Raw genomic sequence first — 18,566 nt, 5'->3', positions numbered from 1 at the left:
TGAAATATTTGTAGGAAAAATCAGAAGTGAAATTTCTCTTGCACAGCTAAATTTTCTTACACTCTCTTTTTCTCTGAGTTGTTATGATTTGAAAGTGAGACATTGCTATAATATCCATCAAAATAACATTTGTATTTATTCTTCGGTTTAGTAGTCCCACTTCCTGGAGTGTGTTCCCAAAGTAGAAAATAACACCTTCACACACTATATTCCTCACAGCCCTCTTTGTAAGAGCAAAACATTGGGATCAACCCATAAGTACTTCAGTGTAGTTCTTCAGTGGCTGAATAAACGACGAAGCATCCATATAATGAACATTCTGCTCACTGATAAAGAATATGGTAATAAAGAAGATTTCTGTATCTGCGGCTGCAGAGTAATTTTAGGATTTACTGTTTTTTGAAAAAGCATGGTGTTGCACAAAAGTGTATATAGTATGCTAACTTTTGAGGAAGGAAGGGAGGGTAGAGATAGACACACACACATAAACACCCTGTAACCAGCCAATAGTAGTGAATATCCATAGTGCCCAAATTATGGTCTTTAAAATACCATTTCCCCCATGTACATGTTTATATTATTAAAAAAAACAAAAAAAACAGTGGGAGAATGAATTAAAAACTAATGAAAGGGAACCCCCCCCCCCATACTGTTGGTGGATGTGAATTGGTGCAGCCACTATGGAGAACAATATGGAGGTTCCTTAAAAAACTAAAAATAGGGACTTCCCTGGTGGCACAGTGGTTAAGAATCCACCTGCCAGTGCAGGAGACACGAGTTAGATCCCTGATCCGGGAAGATCCCAGCCCTTGAGCCACAACTACTGAGCCCACGTGCTACAACTGCTGAAGCCCACGTGCCTAGAGCCTGTGCTCCACAACAAGAGAAGCCACTGCAGTGAGAAGCCCACGCACCACAGCTAGAGAAAGCCTGTGCCCAGCCTCAAAGACCCAATACAGCCAAATTAATAAATAAAATAAAAAATGAAAAAAAAATTAAAAAAACAAAAAATAGAACTACCATATGATCCAGCAATCCGACTTCTGGGTGTACATCCAGAAAAGACTGAAAACTCTAATTTAAAAAGGTACGTGCACTCCTATGTTCATAGCAGCACTATTTGTAATAGCCATGACATGGAAGCAACTTAAATGCCCATCGAGAGATGAATGGATGAAGAAGATGTGGTACATGTGTACAATGGAATATTACTCAGCCATAAAAAAAAGAATGAAATAATGCCATTTGCAGCAACATGGATGGACCTAAAAATTATCATACTAAGTGAAGTAAGTCAGAGAAAGACAAATATATGATATCACTTATATGTGGAATCTAAAAAACAATAACATATAAATGAGCTTATTTACAAAACAGAAATATAGAAAACAAACTTATGGTTGCCAAGGGGAAGGGGGGGAGGGATAAATGGGGAATTTGGGATTAACATACACACTACTATATATAAAATAGATAAAACAGAAGGACAGGGATATAGCACAGGGAACTGTATTCAGTATCTTGTAATAAACTATAATGGAAAAGAATCTGAAAAGTACCAGAGTGAGTCAAAAATTATCTGCACTCTGGCTGTGGAGTTTATTTTAATTAACTTTTAGAAAAGACAAATACATCATTTTGCAACATAATCTCCTTGCTTTTTTTTTTAAAGAACTTTTATTGGGATACAATTGACATACAATAAACTGCATATATTTAAGTGTACAATTTGATTTTTTTCTTATTAGTAATGTATATATGGCAATCCCAATCTCCCAACTCATTCCACCCCAAACACCCCACCCCACCCCTGCTTTCCCCAGTTGGTGTCCATATGTTTGTTCTCTACATCTATGTCTCTATTTCTGCCTTCCCCAGTTAGTGTCCATATGTTTGTTCTCTACATCTGTGTCTCTATTTCTGCCTTGCAAATGATTTGTACCATTTTTCTATATTCTGCATATATGTTAATATACGATATTTTTCTCTTTCTGACTCACTTCGCTGTGTATGACAGTATCTAGGTCCATCCATGTCTCTACAAATGTCCCAATCCTTGGTTTTGAATACACTTTGTACATCTGTCAATGAGCTTTTGTATTCCCTCATTTAAAAATGTTTTAGGCTGAGCTGCGAGACACGAACGCACCTCTGTCTTCACTTCTTCATCAGAAGTGAATCTTTGTCCTCATAGGGCTGCTTTCAGGGGACCAAACAGGTGAAAGTCTGATGGAGCAAGATCAGGACCACAGGGAGAATGCTTTAATACCTCAAAATGAAGTTTTTGCAGAGTGTCAACTGTGTGGGCAGAAGTGTGCGGACATGCACACCCTCAGACCACAAAAAGTGAATCACTGCATGCTGCTCTTTCATGCAAATCACAAGTGGGGCATCCATTTTTGCTCACACTGCAGTTACAGGTGAACTGATGTAACACGTTCACACCTGCTCAGCAGTGACTGGGGAGACAGTAGCCTTGAATGGAAAGCTCTGATAAGACAGTGCAGCCAACAGATGTTTTAATATAGCCAGAGTGCAGATAATTTTTGACTTATCCTCGTATAACCAAATCACTTTGCTGTACACCTGAAACATTGTAAATCAACTATACTTCAATTAAAAAATAATATAATAAAAATCAATAAAGAAAAAAGAAAACTAATGAAAATGGTTACCTGTAGGAGATTAGGGATAATAGTGGAAAGGAGATTTAGAGGGAAAATAATTTTTTTTGATTTCAGTTTGTTTTTATAGTTTGAATTTGGAACCATACAAGTGCTTTAAAAATTAAATCTTGACATAAAAAGTAAAACTATCTTTAAAAAACAAAAGCAGCCTGAAATAAATGAACCTAGTTATATATCTAGGTGGTGGCATAGTCACACAGAGAAGGATTATTTCAAGTAATTTTAACACCAACATTTTAACTGCATCCTTGTGGGATATATCTTTTTTTTTTTTTTTTTTTTTTTTTTGTGGATACTGCCTTCTTTCTTCTTAGGTTTTTTTATTTTATTTAATTAATTAATTTATTTTTTATTTTTTGGGGGGGGTGGGATATATCTTATAGACAAGAATAACCACAAAGGGATCTTAATGTGCCTTTAGTAGTGTTATTTTTAGTAATAATGTTGGTATTCTGTTGAAACTCATATATTATAGGAGACAGCAAATAGTTGATGACATTATTAGAAACTATAGTTTTCAGCATAAGGAAAAAGAGATACAAATTAAGAAGCTAAGTAAAAATTTGGTAATATTTGATTTAAAATGGAAAAATTAGTGTGACCTCATGATTTAATTTTTTTCTTTCTTAAAATCTCTATTTTTCCTAGCTTTGTCCACTAAAATGGTCTAGAAGCAATGGAAAGTCAATAGTGGTAAATGTCCAGAGTGCCCAGGTTGTGGTCTTTAAAATACCAGTTCATACTAGAAGGAGACAGGACTCCTTAGGGAAATGGATGAGTCCAGGTCTGGGTCATTGTTTCTTACATAAAAGCAAAGAAACCAGCAAAGACTTGTTGGAGTTGCACCAAAAGAACACAGGAGCCAACACAAAAGGGATTGACACTGACCCAAAATGGGTAACTTTAAGCCTCAAAAAGAACAGTAACTATAATCCATTGAAACATCAAATATATTTTAAAAATCCATGAGCTCATAATGATATCCCCCACAAACCAAAGACAGCAGCTTGATCACCTTTGGAGGTTAATTATTATTATTAAATTAGGAAATGAAGGCAAAGGATAAAATATTTGTCTTGACTCTTCTCTGAATTGTATTTAAATGAATCACCAAGTAGTTGATGAAAACTTACTTTTTAGCAAAAATTCAGCTAGTTAATGCAGATGGAATACAGAGCTAAAAAAGTCATAATTTTATAAACTCATATAGTAATGGTGTTAAACACAGGTCATTAATGGTTGCTAAAACCATTAGATGAAAGGTTTATGAAGAATTTTATTCTGGACGAATCAGTCTGACTCCAGCCTGAATCCATGGATCCATTTAACCATCACTGAAAGTGGTACAATCAGATATATGCCTCCTAAGTGCTAGCACCATTTGTGAAATATGCTTGCCAAAAGATTTCAACTTGAAATGACCTGTATATTTAACTGCTAGATATAGGAAGTACAGGGTATGTATGTTAAATGACTTCATAAGGAAGATGTCAGCAATATCCTAACCGTGGGAGATTCTGTAGGAAAATGACTTTTGTTTTACAGACAGATGTCATGGCAGAAAAAGAGATGTTGGTTGTAGTGTTGCAGGAGTGGCAGGTGTTGGCGTTGGGGGAGATATTGATTCAAAAACACTTAAAAGAATAAATTGTAATGTGTATCTGGCTTAGATCTGAATTTGGACATAAAGCTTGTAAAAAGTTATTGAGGAATATTAATTGTTTTTTGGAACTTAGGTGTGATAGTCTTGTAATATTTTTTAATTTTCAAATTATGGGGTGAAGTGATATGACTAATGGGGAAAGGAGAAGATACAGAGATGAGCAAGAATGGTATAAAACTGATAATTTTTAAAGACAGGTGATAGGGTTCATTATATTTATTATTCTATATATTTATTAAATAGTATATATTTGCCTGAAACATATATCAAACCCTGGCCAAGAGAGTGTTTTATTCAACTTCTTGACCTCTGCCACCTGATAGACAAATAGTGGTATTTTGTGATAATTCCTATTATTTTTCCTCATAACTTATTTTGTTTTTTTTAATTTGTTGTTCCCCAGTTTGTTCCTAATTGAGTCTAAAGTTTTCTATGCACATTGCTATGCTAAATAAATTAGGTAAAAGTGGCCTCACTTCTCCAGTAATTGCACATTTATGTGGTCACATTCACACACTGGAAATACAGGTGAGCTCAAATAATACAAGCTCTGAAAGAATATTTGGGTATTTAAAACATGATACAGTTTGTATTCTAAGAAGAACAGGACATGGGATAAGAGCCTTTGTATCATGATGCAGTGTATTTTAAGAAGAGAAGGGTATAATTATGTGAAAGTTGGAACTGATGGCTGAGTGCTGTGAAAACTAGTCCACTTCTTTTTCTGTTTCTACTTTTTTTGGTGGCCTATTGACCTATTGCTTGTTTTCTTGACACTTCTCTTTACCTGATTTCCCTTTTATAGGTCAATTCTTACAAACTTATTTTAGCGACAATAAAGGAAAAATTATGAAATTAATCGTATACTACTCTCTAAAATCAGTATTTTCTGTAATCAGTAGGGTTAAAACTTTGGAATAAGATCATGGTCAAAATGTCTAAGTGGCTGTTTGATTATATATTTGCTATAAAACTACTTCATTTACGTCTCTCTAGGTTGGCAAATAAACAAGATAAGGAAGGGGCTTTAGGAGAAGCTGATGTGATTGAATGTCTGTCTCTGGAAAAACTGGTCAATGAGCACAAGTGCTTATGTCAAATAGTAAGTTTTGGGGTTTCTTTTGCCCTATGAATTATGTTCGGTATAACTTAGTTTTTGTAAAGGTGATAAGTAATTAGGGGGTAGTTAGCTAACAAAATAATTTATTACTGTTTTTAAACATGTTTTTTGACCCAGGAGATCATGTTCTCACTGTTCATTTGATATTACTTAACACAGTGATATTTATTTTCTGTTTAGTTGTTACTGACTTCTATAGACTATCTTTCATGATTTCAAAGACTTCAGGTTTGCTTTTTGTTTAAGACACTGCTGATAGGACCTGTAAGCTATAGAAACATGTCATGATATAAGTTTTGTAAAATGGTGAAAGTATGAATACAAAATTTATACTTAGGAGAAGTTTATAATGAATTTTGAAAAATCACATCAGGAGTCTTGAGAAAGATAGATTGAGGATTTAATCATTTATTCTGGTTTCAGAAGAGATTATATTAGGCTGTCAGTCTTAAAAGATGCTTATTGGGAATTCCCTGGTGGTCCAGTTGGTTAAGACTTTGCACTTTCATTGCCGAGGGTGCAGATTTGATCCCTGGTGGGGGAACTAAGACCCCACAAGCTGTGTGGTGCAGGGAAAAAAAAAAAAAGATGCTGCCATAAATTCCCTGGTATAACAAATTAAAAGTTACTGCTATTTTTAGAGACGCAGATGTAGAGAACAAACATATGGACATCAAGTGGAGAAAGCGGGGGGGGGGGGTTTGAGGGGGAATGAATTGGGAGATTGGGATTGCCATATATACATTATTAATAAGAAAAAAAATCAAATTGTACACTCTAAATATATGCAGTTTATTGTATGTCAAATTGTATCTCAAAAGTTTTTAAAGAAAAAACAAACAATAAAAAAGTTACTGCTATTTTTAATAAGTAGCAGTATTGTTCTTCTGTAAGTTCAATTTTGTCTGTCAGTGAGTTTGTTTAAAATTTATCTGTCAACTTCTTGTGTCATAGTCACTCTCAAGGCTTACAGATATCCATAAATTATTTCAACTCCTACATATGTACTAGTGTGGTGATCATTGCAAAGGTGTGTTTTGTAAGTTAAAGAAGCAGGTGCTTCATATCATTGATTTAACGGGTTAATTAATTTTGATTCACCACTATTTATACTTAATGGTTTATGAATAAATTTCTGTAGAGATCTTTTAGTTTTAATCTTTAAGTCAAATAAATTGCTATTTTTAAGGAACCTTGTTCAGCAGTCTTGGGATATGGAAAGAAAATTGACAAGTCCATTAAAAAAGGCCTTTATTGGCTGCTACATAACATTGCAAGAGACTTTGATGCCTTAAATGAGCGCATCCAAAAAGACACAACAGAGCAACGTGCTCTTGAGGAACAAGAGAAACGAGAACGGGCTGAACGTGTACGAAAATTACGAGAAGAAAGGCAAGTAGATTAATTTTGCAGCACAGTGCATATGAAAACTCAAAAACACCACACTTTTATGAATAATTTTTTAGTTTTGTCTATTTAGGTTCCTCTTTTTATATGAAGGAAGACACTAGGTAAATTTTTTATTTCTGTAGACCTACAGAACTTTGGTTGATCGGGTTCTAACTTTCCTGGTGGTATTACAGTAGTTGAATTTATTCCTGAGGTATTTATTACATTTCCCACAGTTTTAAGATTATTGTCTCTTATTTCTTATGAGTACCTTTAGTGCAGTGGTTCTCAATCCACAGGGTGATTTTGCTCCTCAGAGGACATTTGGCAATGTCTAGGAACAGTCTTACTTGTCAGGGCTGTGCAGAGGTGAAACACAATTGGCACCTGGTGGGTAGAGACCAGGAATGCTGCTCAACGTTCTGTGATGCACAGGACAGTTTCCCATAGCAAAGAATATGTCAGTAGACTGAGAAACCCTTCATTAGTCTCAGCAAAGATAGAAGGTAAGCAGTTAGTGGATCAACCAGCTGAAGCAAAATCTGATCTTCAACACTAGGTTTGTTGAAAGTAGACTGAAAGGCACTATTTTAAAATTATTTTAAAAATATGTTCCCTAAAAGGAAATTTTTAGAATAAGTTTAGCAAACTCTAAATCAAAAAAAAAATGTTTATGTAAATTCTACCACAGAATCAGGTATAATAATCTTAATGCCGGAAGAAAGTACTCAGATTTGATTAGACGTTCAATTTAGCTCTTAATCCCAAGATTTCTCTTTCTTTCTTCCCTGGATTGTTATATGGCGGGGGAGGGAAGAAACAAAAAGATTTCTAAGTGAGCTCCCATGAGATCCAAAGTTGTCATCCATCTACCTAAGTAAGATTTGCCTTCCATGTGCTTTAACAGTTGCAGCCTGGTAGGCAAGAACCCACACACTGCCCTTGATGCTGCCTTTGTGAGGTGCTTCTTTACACTGTCAAGGAAGTCCTCTGATTACTGGTATCTTTCATTTAATTCAGAGATAGGACTTAAAGGAAAATATTTGGAGAGAGAACTCTTCTATCCTGAAGTGCTCAATAACATGAGCAGGTCAAAGATCTAGGTCTCTCTTGATACCAATATGAGGTTTTAGTTCCTATGAGAATCTTTGATTTCCTACTCTAGTGTACATTTTCATGATATAAAGCTCAGTACAACCAGTCATTCATACAAATATATTTTCTATGTATTTATAAAAATAAAATATATGGCCACACTTTTCTAAGGCTTCTTTGCTTTTCCACTACTTAGAAAACAACAAAAAACTTGAGTTGGATAAAAGAAATCTAATTAGTCGTTTTTTTTTTCAATTTGTTACTTTTTCCATAAGGTATTCCAGATCATGCTATGGCAGGCTTTTCTGGTACCCCATTCCCCTTTCCTCCTTTCTCTTACCTGTGCCACTGGTGGTCTGAGTCCTCTCCTGTTGAACAGAGACTCCATAATTAAAAGTAAATTTAGACAGGAGTAATTAAAAAAAAACCCAACTTTTTATTGTTAAATACAATGTAATAGGTTTGGATTTTTTTATTCGTTTGGATATTTTTTAAAAAACAGTAAAACAAGCTATTATTGGTATCTAAAAATAGTATATTAATACCAGATACCTGAAATTCCTTACTAATAAATAACATTAATAGTAATGACTGTCCTGTAAGTATATTTATATACACAGTGCTTTCACATATATTACTTTATCTGAAAGAACTCTATGAAGTATGTGTTTTATCCACATTTATGGGAAGTCTGAGGCTTAAATATCTGGATAAATGTCCAAGGTCACAGAAGTAGTAAATTGCAGATCTCTAAATTTTGGCTTCCTAGGTTCAAATGAAAAGATACATCTTTCCATTATAGAACTTAATTAATAAATGCCATAGTAATGAACATTGACATTGTTATACTATTGTTATACAGTCTAGTTGCAGACCTATGATAATCATGTTTCTGTCTTCAGCTGCTGCTTTTCGTAACTTACTACCTTCATCTATGGGGCAACATTAACTTTAAATCACAGAGTAATAAAAGTCTCAGTAGTAGCTAATATAGAAATACTTATTTAATCTGAGTGATATAGGGTAACTTATTTTTATAGCCTTTTCAACTTTGCAAAGCAACAGTTGTTATCTAGTTCATTTATGATAATGATATATAACTAGACACAGCTTTTAAGATGAGGGTTAACAATTGGACTTATTCATCTGGTTAACACCAGTGAAGAGGACAGCATTTGTTTGGGAGGGTAATTAATAAATTGATAAGTGTAAACCCTTGTTACATAGAAAAATAATTAGTATGTATCACTGACATTAAGAAGTCAGTCATAGAGAATGTCATTTTTGTCAGCATTTCTTTCTTTTAAAATTCAAATGATTAATCTTTACATGGGGATAGTGGCCTGTTACCTAGGATATCTGAAAATCTCTCAGTAATTCAAAGCCATGATCAGATGCTTAAAGTACTGAATTCAATAGCCTTAAACCTGTTGCAAATGTTCTTAAACATGGTTCAGCATTTTCTCATAAAGAATTCCAAATTTTTTCCCTCAAACAATAGAGAACAAAGAGAGCGAGAGCAGGCTGAACTCGATGGAACCAGTGGTCTGGCCGAGTTGGACCCAGAACCAATTATTGTTAATCCTTTCCAGCCAATAGCGTCTGTAATCATCGAGGTATGGATGGTGGCAAATGTAATTTTTATATCTTAAGTTAAGAAGTTGGAAGTTAAGAAAGGAGGCAGGGAGCTGGGAAAGGAGGCAGGGAGGTAGAAGTATTTCACCAGAGGCTGATTATTTGTAAAAGAAATTAAATGGGGGAGATGGGTTAGAGGTTTGCTGCTTTTTCTTCCTCTTCAGATTTACCTTCTGCTCTAGTATAAAAAGGGAAGATAACTTCAGAATTAACTGAAAGTGAACATAAAGATTGAATGTAGCAACTCTCATAGTTACTGTTACGATAAATCTTTTCTTGGTCACTTATTTCATATGGTAGTAGTATGTTTACTCTTATTTACATTGTCTTTATCCATGTGTTGCTATTACTATTCCTTTACAGTAATATTTAGATGCTTTGATGCATTATAGGACATAAATGATTTTCTAGTTATTTTCCCAGGATAATGTTTGAAACTATAATAAATTCTCTTATATCTGAATATCATTTATTTTAATTTTAAATGTCAGAAATTTTACCAAAATTAATGTGTAGACTTTAATTGTGAAGAAGTTATGGGGTTTTGTGTGTGTGTGTGTGTGTGTGTGTCTTTGTCTGTGTATCTGTGTCTTTGTTTTCACTTTCTGCTGGTGTTCAGAGTTTGCATTGGCCCTGCTTTAATCACCCTCAGCAGCTATGCCTCCTCAGTGGCAGAGCTTCCTAAACCTCCTCTCCATTCACTCAGAGCTTAAGGTGACAGATGGCTTGCTGGACCCGCCTGTATGTTCTCCATTCCTCTTCCCCTGTCACTGCTTCCTTCCACACAGGTAGTCATCTGGAAAGGTGGATGATTATTTCTTCCTTGGGGCTGCTGCTGAGGAGGGAGGCAGCTCCTCAGGTAAGAAGATGATTGTATAGATTTTGGTATTGCTTTATTTTTGCAAAAATAATTGGTAATATGAGATATTTGGTCTTAAGTTAGATACTAGAAGGTTAAATGTATTTAATCTTTCTATTAACCCCATTGTATTTACCTTGTGTGCTTTTCTAAGTACAGTAAAGCAGTCTTAATAACTTGAGCTATTGTTTTGTGTCCATCCTATTAAATATTGTTTGTCAAATTTTATATTCTTTTAAAATATTGGTAGAGAAAAAGGAAATCAAGTTTGATATTTCACTTTAATTAATTAATTTATTGGCTGCATTGGGTCTTCATTGTTGCACACGGGCTTCCTCTAGTTATGGTGAGTGGGGGCTACTCTTCATTGTGGTGTGCAGGCTCCTCATTGTGGAGGCTTCACTTGTTGCAGAGCACGGGCTCTAGGCACGTGGGCTTCAGTAGTTGCAGCACACGGGCTCAACAGTGGTGGCTCATGGGCTCTAGAGCGCAGGCTCAGTAGTTGTGGTGCACAGACTTAGTTGCTCCAAGGCATGTGGGATCTTATTGGAGCAGGGATTGAACTTGTATCCCCTGCATTGGCAGGCAGATTCTAAACCACTGAGCCACCTAGGAAGTCCCTGATTTTTCACTTGAAACATTAATTTACTCTATATGTGTAATAAAGCTCACCTTATAAATAAAGACCAATTACTTTATAGTACCATGGTTGTAAATTACTTAGAAGGCCTTAGTCTTCTACCAACATTGTATTTTTTACAATATAAAGATATGAACAATACTGGTATACAGCAGAGACTATTATGTGGAAGTCCCTGAATTAATTAGTGGCATGGGGAAAGTACAGTTATTATGCTTTTAAAATACAATAATTTTAAGATCAGTAAAGAAATGAAATAAATGGAAATAAATTATCCATGTCTCTTTTTTACCAAGCAAATTTTCTTTTCTTCCCCATAAAACTTCTCCTTTAAAATGTTACCTTACATTCATTCCTTTGATTTTATCACAGATAAAAATGGTGAGGGATTGGTTCCCAAAAGAGATCAATGAAACAATAGTAACAAACCGAATTATGTATAAGCATTTAGTGTAAGATAAAGGTGGCATTTCAAGTCTGGGAGAAAAGGATATTGGGACAACAGAACAGTCATTTGGAAAAAAGTAAAATTATTGAACACTGTATATCAAATTAGATTTCAAAAGAGTTAAATGCTTTAAAAAAGAAGCCTTAAATATACTCGCACATAATACAGTTAGACATTTGTATATACTTGAAGGGAGTTGAAACTTTCAAGGCAGGACAATGAGGCCACAAATCATAAGGTGAAAAATAGGTAGATCGTATTATATTCAGTTTTTAAATAGATGTTCTACAAATTTAAAAACAAAGACAAACAACAACAACAACAATAAAAAAACCAAACTAACCCCAATGAAAAATATTTGAGACCCATGGGACAAAAAAAAAAAAAAAAAAGACCCTTTTACTGTGTAAATAATAAGACTGTAATAGAAAAATGGGCAATGAGCATAGTTCCTTAAAGAAAAAAATGGCAATAAGGGTATTTAATAACATCTTCAGTAGTAATAGAAATATTCAATAATAAATCAAATCAACACAGGTAAAAAATATTTATTAGTTTGGTGGAGGTATAATATAAAAGATTGATAATGATTAAAAAAGCATTAAAAAGATGTGGCGAGGGGACTTCCCTGGCAGTCCAGTGGTTAAGACTCCGTGCTTCCACTGTAGGGGGAGCGGGTTCCATCCCTGATTGTTCGAACTAAGATCCCACATGCCGAGTGACAAGGCCAAAAAATATATATATATACATATGTACATATGGAATATATATATATATGGAAATGGCACTCTCTCAACCCTTTGCCTGTGATGTAATTTGACTTTAGTTTTTCTGAGGGAAAGTTTGTAGTATTTCACATTTTAAAATATGCTTGCCCATTAATCCAGCAGCTTGACTGTTAGAAATTTATTCTAAAGAACTAATTCAATAATGTATTCTTATAACTGTGAAAAGTTGAAAATGACTTCTTTGTCCATTGATTGTGAATTGGTAAAGTAAGTTATGATACAACCATTCAAAATGATAGTGTAATTGATGAAAGTAATAATAGCTTACACATATAGCATTACATACTTTCATAGCTAACATTGTACTATATGTCATGTACTATTCTAAGCACTTCATATATTCATTGACAAAGAAAGAAATGTATATTCTTAAATTAAAATTTCAATTCTTTTTGTCTAAAAATATACATAACTATGTATGTATAGATAATCACCTTTATGTATGTTTGTGCATGGTGTATGTCTGTACACGTGTGGGGTAGGCAAAGAAAAGCACCTCTTAGTGACTATACATCAAATAGTGGTCATCTCTAGATTGTGGAATTACTGGTAATATTTGTTTTCTTTCTTTATACTATCTCTGTTTTCTGAATGTTTGGCAATTAACATGTTTTAATGATATATTCAACAAATAATTTTTTAAAAGAAATATCACAGTGCCTGGAAGTTACAGAATGCTCTTGGATTATTTGATTTCTCCCTTAAAACTATCTTAGATATGAACATCATATTAAAGATGACATATTTCATTTTTGTCAGAATGAAAAAAAACTTGAAAGAGAGAAAAAGAGGCAAAATATGGAGGAAGACAGTGATGGCTGCCCCCTGAACCATAAATTGGAGCATGAGCAAATAGAGACACAGAGCCAGATCAGTGACAGTAGCCAAAAAAACAATGAGTTTGGAATAGTAGAAAATTATAAGGAGGCATTAACAGAGCAGTTGGAAAATGAAGATGAGACAGACCAGCGATCATCAGAATCAGGTGATAAATACAGTTATTAAAATATATATATAATTATTTATTTGCATATTTATTTTATTTATTTTTAAGTTTTATCTATTACATATAACATAAATAATGTATATAAAACTTAAAAATACCTCTTTCATTTGTCATGATTATTTTCACAGAAAATGTATTGCAAGATTTTTCATCTTCAACTGTGATATTTATCATAGTTTTCTCATGAATTTTAATCATTAGTGAGTTTGCTAATTTATGTTTTTATTCTAGTCCTTTGTAACTTTTAAGTTACTTTTAAGAATTTCAGCTGAAAATTCCATTTTCAAAAATTTGGAATATTGCATAGCCCCAGGAATCCTTGGAGTGTATTTAAAACCTTTAAAGTTTTTGGAGGGTTTGTTTTGTTTTGTTTTTCTTAATCCTCATAGTGTTACAATCAGCATGATTTACTTTATTTGCATGTTATTTCTGTAGGATGCAGACAAAATCAATTGAACATTTTGAAAGCTTTATCAAATAGCCATTTTACTCTTATTTTATTATTATACAATATTTTCAATTCATAATTACTTTTCTTTTTCTAAGTGCTTATGTGATTTAACAGGAAGTTCATGTCTTTTGGTGTCACAGAGAGAGAGAGCCCTTTGGACTCAGACAACCTGGAGTAGCATCTAGACTTTCTCATCTACTAGATATATGTTACGTTATATAGTGTTCTTCAGTCCTAGTTTCCTCATCTCCAAAATGGGGTTGTCATCTTTTCTTCACCAGGCTTTTAAGTTTGCTTGTAATAAAAATAACCCTATAATATTCCTGGCACAGGGCTTGACAAATGGAAAATACCCAATAATCATTGCTTCCTTGCCATTCCTAGTTAGCAATATGGTTCCATGGTATGTAAGAATTTTTTGTATAGTATCAAAGAGTTTATGAAAATAAGATCTCAGTCCCTGAGATAAAGGATGACTAACATGGATATTTGCTATGTAAAAATAATTAGATTTGAAAGTTATGCTTTTTGTAATTTGGGAAGTTAGGGTAGCCACATTTGTACCCATATTGCTCTTTCAACAGAGTAAAACAAAAAGTAGACTTAAGGTGGCCTCTCAATATATTGGAAGAATTCTTTCTAACACTAGTATGTTGTTAAAGAACAAAATGATTTGGTAGATGATTTGAAAATATTATTTAACACAGCATTATGTTATTTACCATAGCAATTCTGGGGTATATTGTTCTTATTGTATAGAATAGGAAACCAGGGACTTGGGAGAGGTCGAGTAATTTGAGACCATATGTCTCATCCGTGGCTGTGCCGAGACACACTCGCCTCAGCTTCAGGTCATCTGCTCCATATCCTGTGCTCATGCATGACCCTGTGCTACTGCCCATCCTAAAGTACCATATGGTTCTAGAGGCTCTTTTTCCTTTCTCCCAGCTATAAAGCTTACAGCTTTAATTGTAAAAAGATGTCTCTGTTTCTGTCTAGAGTAAATGTCTCAAGTGGTATTAATTTATTTAGAAAAGCAATGTTTCTAAATATATTTGTATTTCTCATTGCTTTATAGGTTTCATAGATGTTGGCTGTTTCTTGTGTAACAGATAATTTCCATTTTAGAACATGTATTATATGTATAAATTTAGCAATTTGGCTTTGTCAGTGAAAATATTTCAGTGACTTTGGAGTTTGGTTATTTAACTACTATGCCATTCTGGTTTACGTTGTTAAAGTTTACATGTTAACAACATAGATGCACTTAAAATGTTCATAAGTGCTTAAGTGAGAATATGTAAATAGTTATTTTTAGAAAGATTACTCTGTAGGGTCTAATAATGTGAGTTTTGGTTGTATATATTTATATTGCGCATATCTTATTTGGGGGTTATTTTCATTGATAATGTGCTTAGATTTGATTGGGGTCTTTTTTCACATTTTAAAGGATTATTTTTGGTCTTATATCTAGAATCATTCTATATATCCTACTGAGACAAACCAGTACCTCTCCTTTTCCCCCAGGTCATTCTGAGTTTTATGGAAGTCCCTGCAATTAGATATTTCCATTTACTTAGTATGACATTTGGGAAAAAAATATGTTACTTTTGGAAATATGGACTTTTTTCGTATTCCAGATTACCTCTCATAGAACTGAAAATATGGCCTTTTGCCATTTGTGTCATATTCATTACTCGTTCATTCAATAAGCAATCAATTTATTCTTGGTAAAGGCAAGTTCACAGTTCATTAGTGGTAACAGTTTTGAAATTGAATTGAAGATATATTCCTATGGTAATAATAATATCAATATTCTAATTCTATTATTTATTTTCTATTATAGAAGTAACTTTTTCCCAGAGGCATAAAATTTCATGTTTACATTCTTATAGATAACTGTAAAAAGAAAACTAAGAAACTAAGAATGAAAAGAAGCCACCGTGTAGAACCTGTTAACACAGATGACTCTGTTCCTAAGAGTCCAACACCACCCCCACCTCCTCCTCCTGGTGAGAAAATTGATATTGATCCTGAATTTAGAAATACTGCTTTAAATATTGAAGAAAAAGAAATAAATTATGTAGTTTTTGTTCGGTATATTTATTATCTTGTGAATTTGAGAAAGGTAGAATTCTTTGTTCCCCATACTTTGTTCAGAATTTATCAACATAAATATCTATTGTTTTCTTATTCAGAAAAAAGGTTTTATGAAAATAAAAAAATAAGTAAAAATTAATAAGAAAACTTTACTTAAGCACTTCCTATAATGGATTCAAGTCCTATTTGAAATATTAGTACCCAGGTTGCTAAAAGGAATTTAAGTTTAATAAGAGCGTTTAAAAAATTAGATCTTTCATCCTAAAAGTTAACATTTGAAACAAAATATGTGAGTGTTTCCATTACATTTCCAACATACATCCCGACCTTCTAAGCTGTTAGGAGGATTAAATGGAATGCTGCATATAAAGCACTGGGACATACTCACTGCACAATAACTGCGTACTTTTTCCGCACTAGGCATAGTACCTCACATACTCAATGAATAACTAAATGTATATAGTTATGTTTATAGTTTCCTTTTAGCCCTGCTAGAAAGCTTTAGATGGTAACATTTTCCTTTAATAAGTGTATACTTCTTTTCGCCTCTGTTGAGGGTTAGAATAGTAGTCTAAGGTTAGTTATGATGGTGGAAGGATGCTTATATTTTTAACTAAAGATAAATAAAAACAAAGCAGATATTACCAACCTGTAATTACTTTTTTAAGTAGGAGCCGTTTAAAATGGGTTTATGGTTATTCAGTACTGCGTCACTCAGCATGTATGAATTGACATTGAAGTTATATACATTCCTTTCAAGAGAAGGATTCTCTCAACAGACCTAAAGAGATATTGTTTAACAGTGTTTTTAAATGTTTTTCTTTTTCTTTAGTTGGCTGGGGGACCCCCAAAGTCACTAGACTTCCAAAACTTGAGCCTCTTGGTGAAACACGTCATAATGGTAATGCAGAAGAATCCGTTTTCAAAGCTATACGTTATCACATTCACTTTTCTTTACCTCATTACCTCAACAAACTTTTACTTTTGGAAGCCTTTCAAATCCACAACCATCCTTTTTCATTATATGTCACTTTTTTTCACGTATTTAATTTTTTTATTCTTAAGTGCCCTTTGCCTCTGTATAGTTTAATTTGATGTTTACTTTAGTATACAGAGGTAAAGACCATCATAGCTTGTGTTTATCCATTATATATTAATGTAAATGGTTGTAAAAGGGAAAGATTTCAAAACAACTTAAATATGAGACAGTAAAATTATAGTGTTAAAAAGTTCATTGTCCTATATATGCTCAATATACTCAATGATAGTGCCCCATAATTGTTCTTTCTCTGCTTCTAATGATACTCAGCTGCTGAATATTACAGTGAAGTAAAGAGTAACACAGTTTGTAAGATCAGAGACCAAATTTGTAAACCAAATAAAGTTCAGCCAAATAGAAAGAAAGTTACTAAAGGCTTTAGTAATAAATACATGTGTGCATGTATTTATACACACATATATTAGCATTACCTAATTATTTCTAACAACACAGTGAATGTATATAAATACACATATACAGAGAAAAATATTAATTTCTCATATAACAGATGCTATTTTTTCTTACTGAATTAGGCATCCAACACACAACTGTTTTGTATTTGACACCTCCTAAAACATTGGTGATGACAAGATGAATAACACATAAATTCTGCTTTTCTGGGGATCCTAGTCTAATAAGAAAGACAATACTCCAGCTTACTATAGTGTATATGACAATTCACAATATGTGGTATAAGGTTATATGGTGTAAAATTGGAGTACTGTGCTCAAACTGCTTAGACAGTGAAAGTGGTATTAGAACTGGGTCTTTGAAGAACGAGAGAGTCAGTAAGTAGAAGAAACAGACTATTGAGAGGTGGGAAAAGACATTGCTTATTTGGAAAACAGTATGACGTTACTTGTGACTAGAGGTTAAGTTTTTGGGTAGAATGGGTGAGAAAGAGGAAATTTAAAGTTATAGAGAGTGTTGAAACTGGAATTATGGCCAGATTGTTTAGGGCCTCACATATATGTTAAGATGTCTGGACTTGCTATAATTTTACAAGAGGCACTATACATTTTTAGCAGAGAAATAGTATTACAAGATTTATTGTTTAGGAAAATAATTTTTGTCACAATGTGAAATGTAGACTAGATTTATGTGGTCACACCTGAGGTAAGGATCCCAGTTAGAAGCTGTCACAGTAGTCAGAGTGAGAAGTGAGGAAAAGAGATTGGAATGGAGAATAAAAATGTATGCAAGGAATATCTGAACAGTTATAACTACTACATGACAAATGGATGTATGGGGTGAAAGGAGAGAGGAACAGAAAATTATTTGGCTCAAGGGGCTAAAAGGTTGTTGCTGTCTCTAAGACTGAAAATTCATGAGGAGGAAGGAAACCTGCTTTGAAGGTGTCTGTGGGCTTATCTATTTGGAAATGTCTATAAGCCAATACAAGTAAAATTCTGGAGCTCTGGAGAAAAGGGACCCAGGTGGGTGGGAGGGTATATAGGTAGATTTTTTTTTTCACTTGTCATCACACACTAGGACTGCTTTGTTCTGTAACAGATGTTCTGTAATCGTTTACTGAATGAATGCAGTTGAAGGAATGATAGTTCCCTGTTTCTGAGGGAAAGTATGTAGAATAAGGAGAAAAGAACTAATGGTAGCTTGTAGTGGGGACATTATAGTTAAAAGCAAGT

The 18,566-nt window shown here is 33.7% G+C and overlaps 1 protein-coding gene across 2 annotated transcripts in view; it reads left to right on the top strand.

Annotated features, from left to right (window-relative positions):
* The window catches only part of ARL13B (ADP ribosylation factor like GTPase 13B), a 70,800-nt gene that overhangs the window by 44,353 nt on the left and 7,881 nt on the right, over positions 1-18,566 (top strand). For both annotated transcript variants that reach the window (XM_057696952.1, XM_057696953.1), the window contains exons 4-9: positions 5,347-5,452; positions 6,660-6,862; positions 9,456-9,570; positions 13,084-13,309; positions 15,677-15,793; positions 16,714-16,782. In XM_057696952.1, coding sequence (XP_057552935.1) covers positions 5,347-5,452; positions 6,660-6,862; positions 9,456-9,570; positions 13,084-13,309; positions 15,677-15,793; positions 16,714-16,782 — 836 coding nt within the window. The remainder of the gene's footprint in view (positions 1-5,346; positions 5,453-6,659; positions 6,863-9,455; positions 9,571-13,083; positions 13,310-15,676; positions 15,794-16,713; positions 16,783-18,566) is intronic.

Source organism: Hippopotamus amphibius, chromosome 10 (genome assembly GCF_030028045.1).
Source record: "Hippopotamus amphibius kiboko isolate mHipAmp2 chromosome 10, mHipAmp2.hap2, whole genome shotgun sequence".
NCBI classification, from domain to species: Eukaryota; Metazoa; Chordata; class Mammalia; order Artiodactyla; family Hippopotamidae; genus Hippopotamus; species Hippopotamus amphibius.
This window is presented reverse-complemented; position numbering and strand designations above follow the sequence as displayed.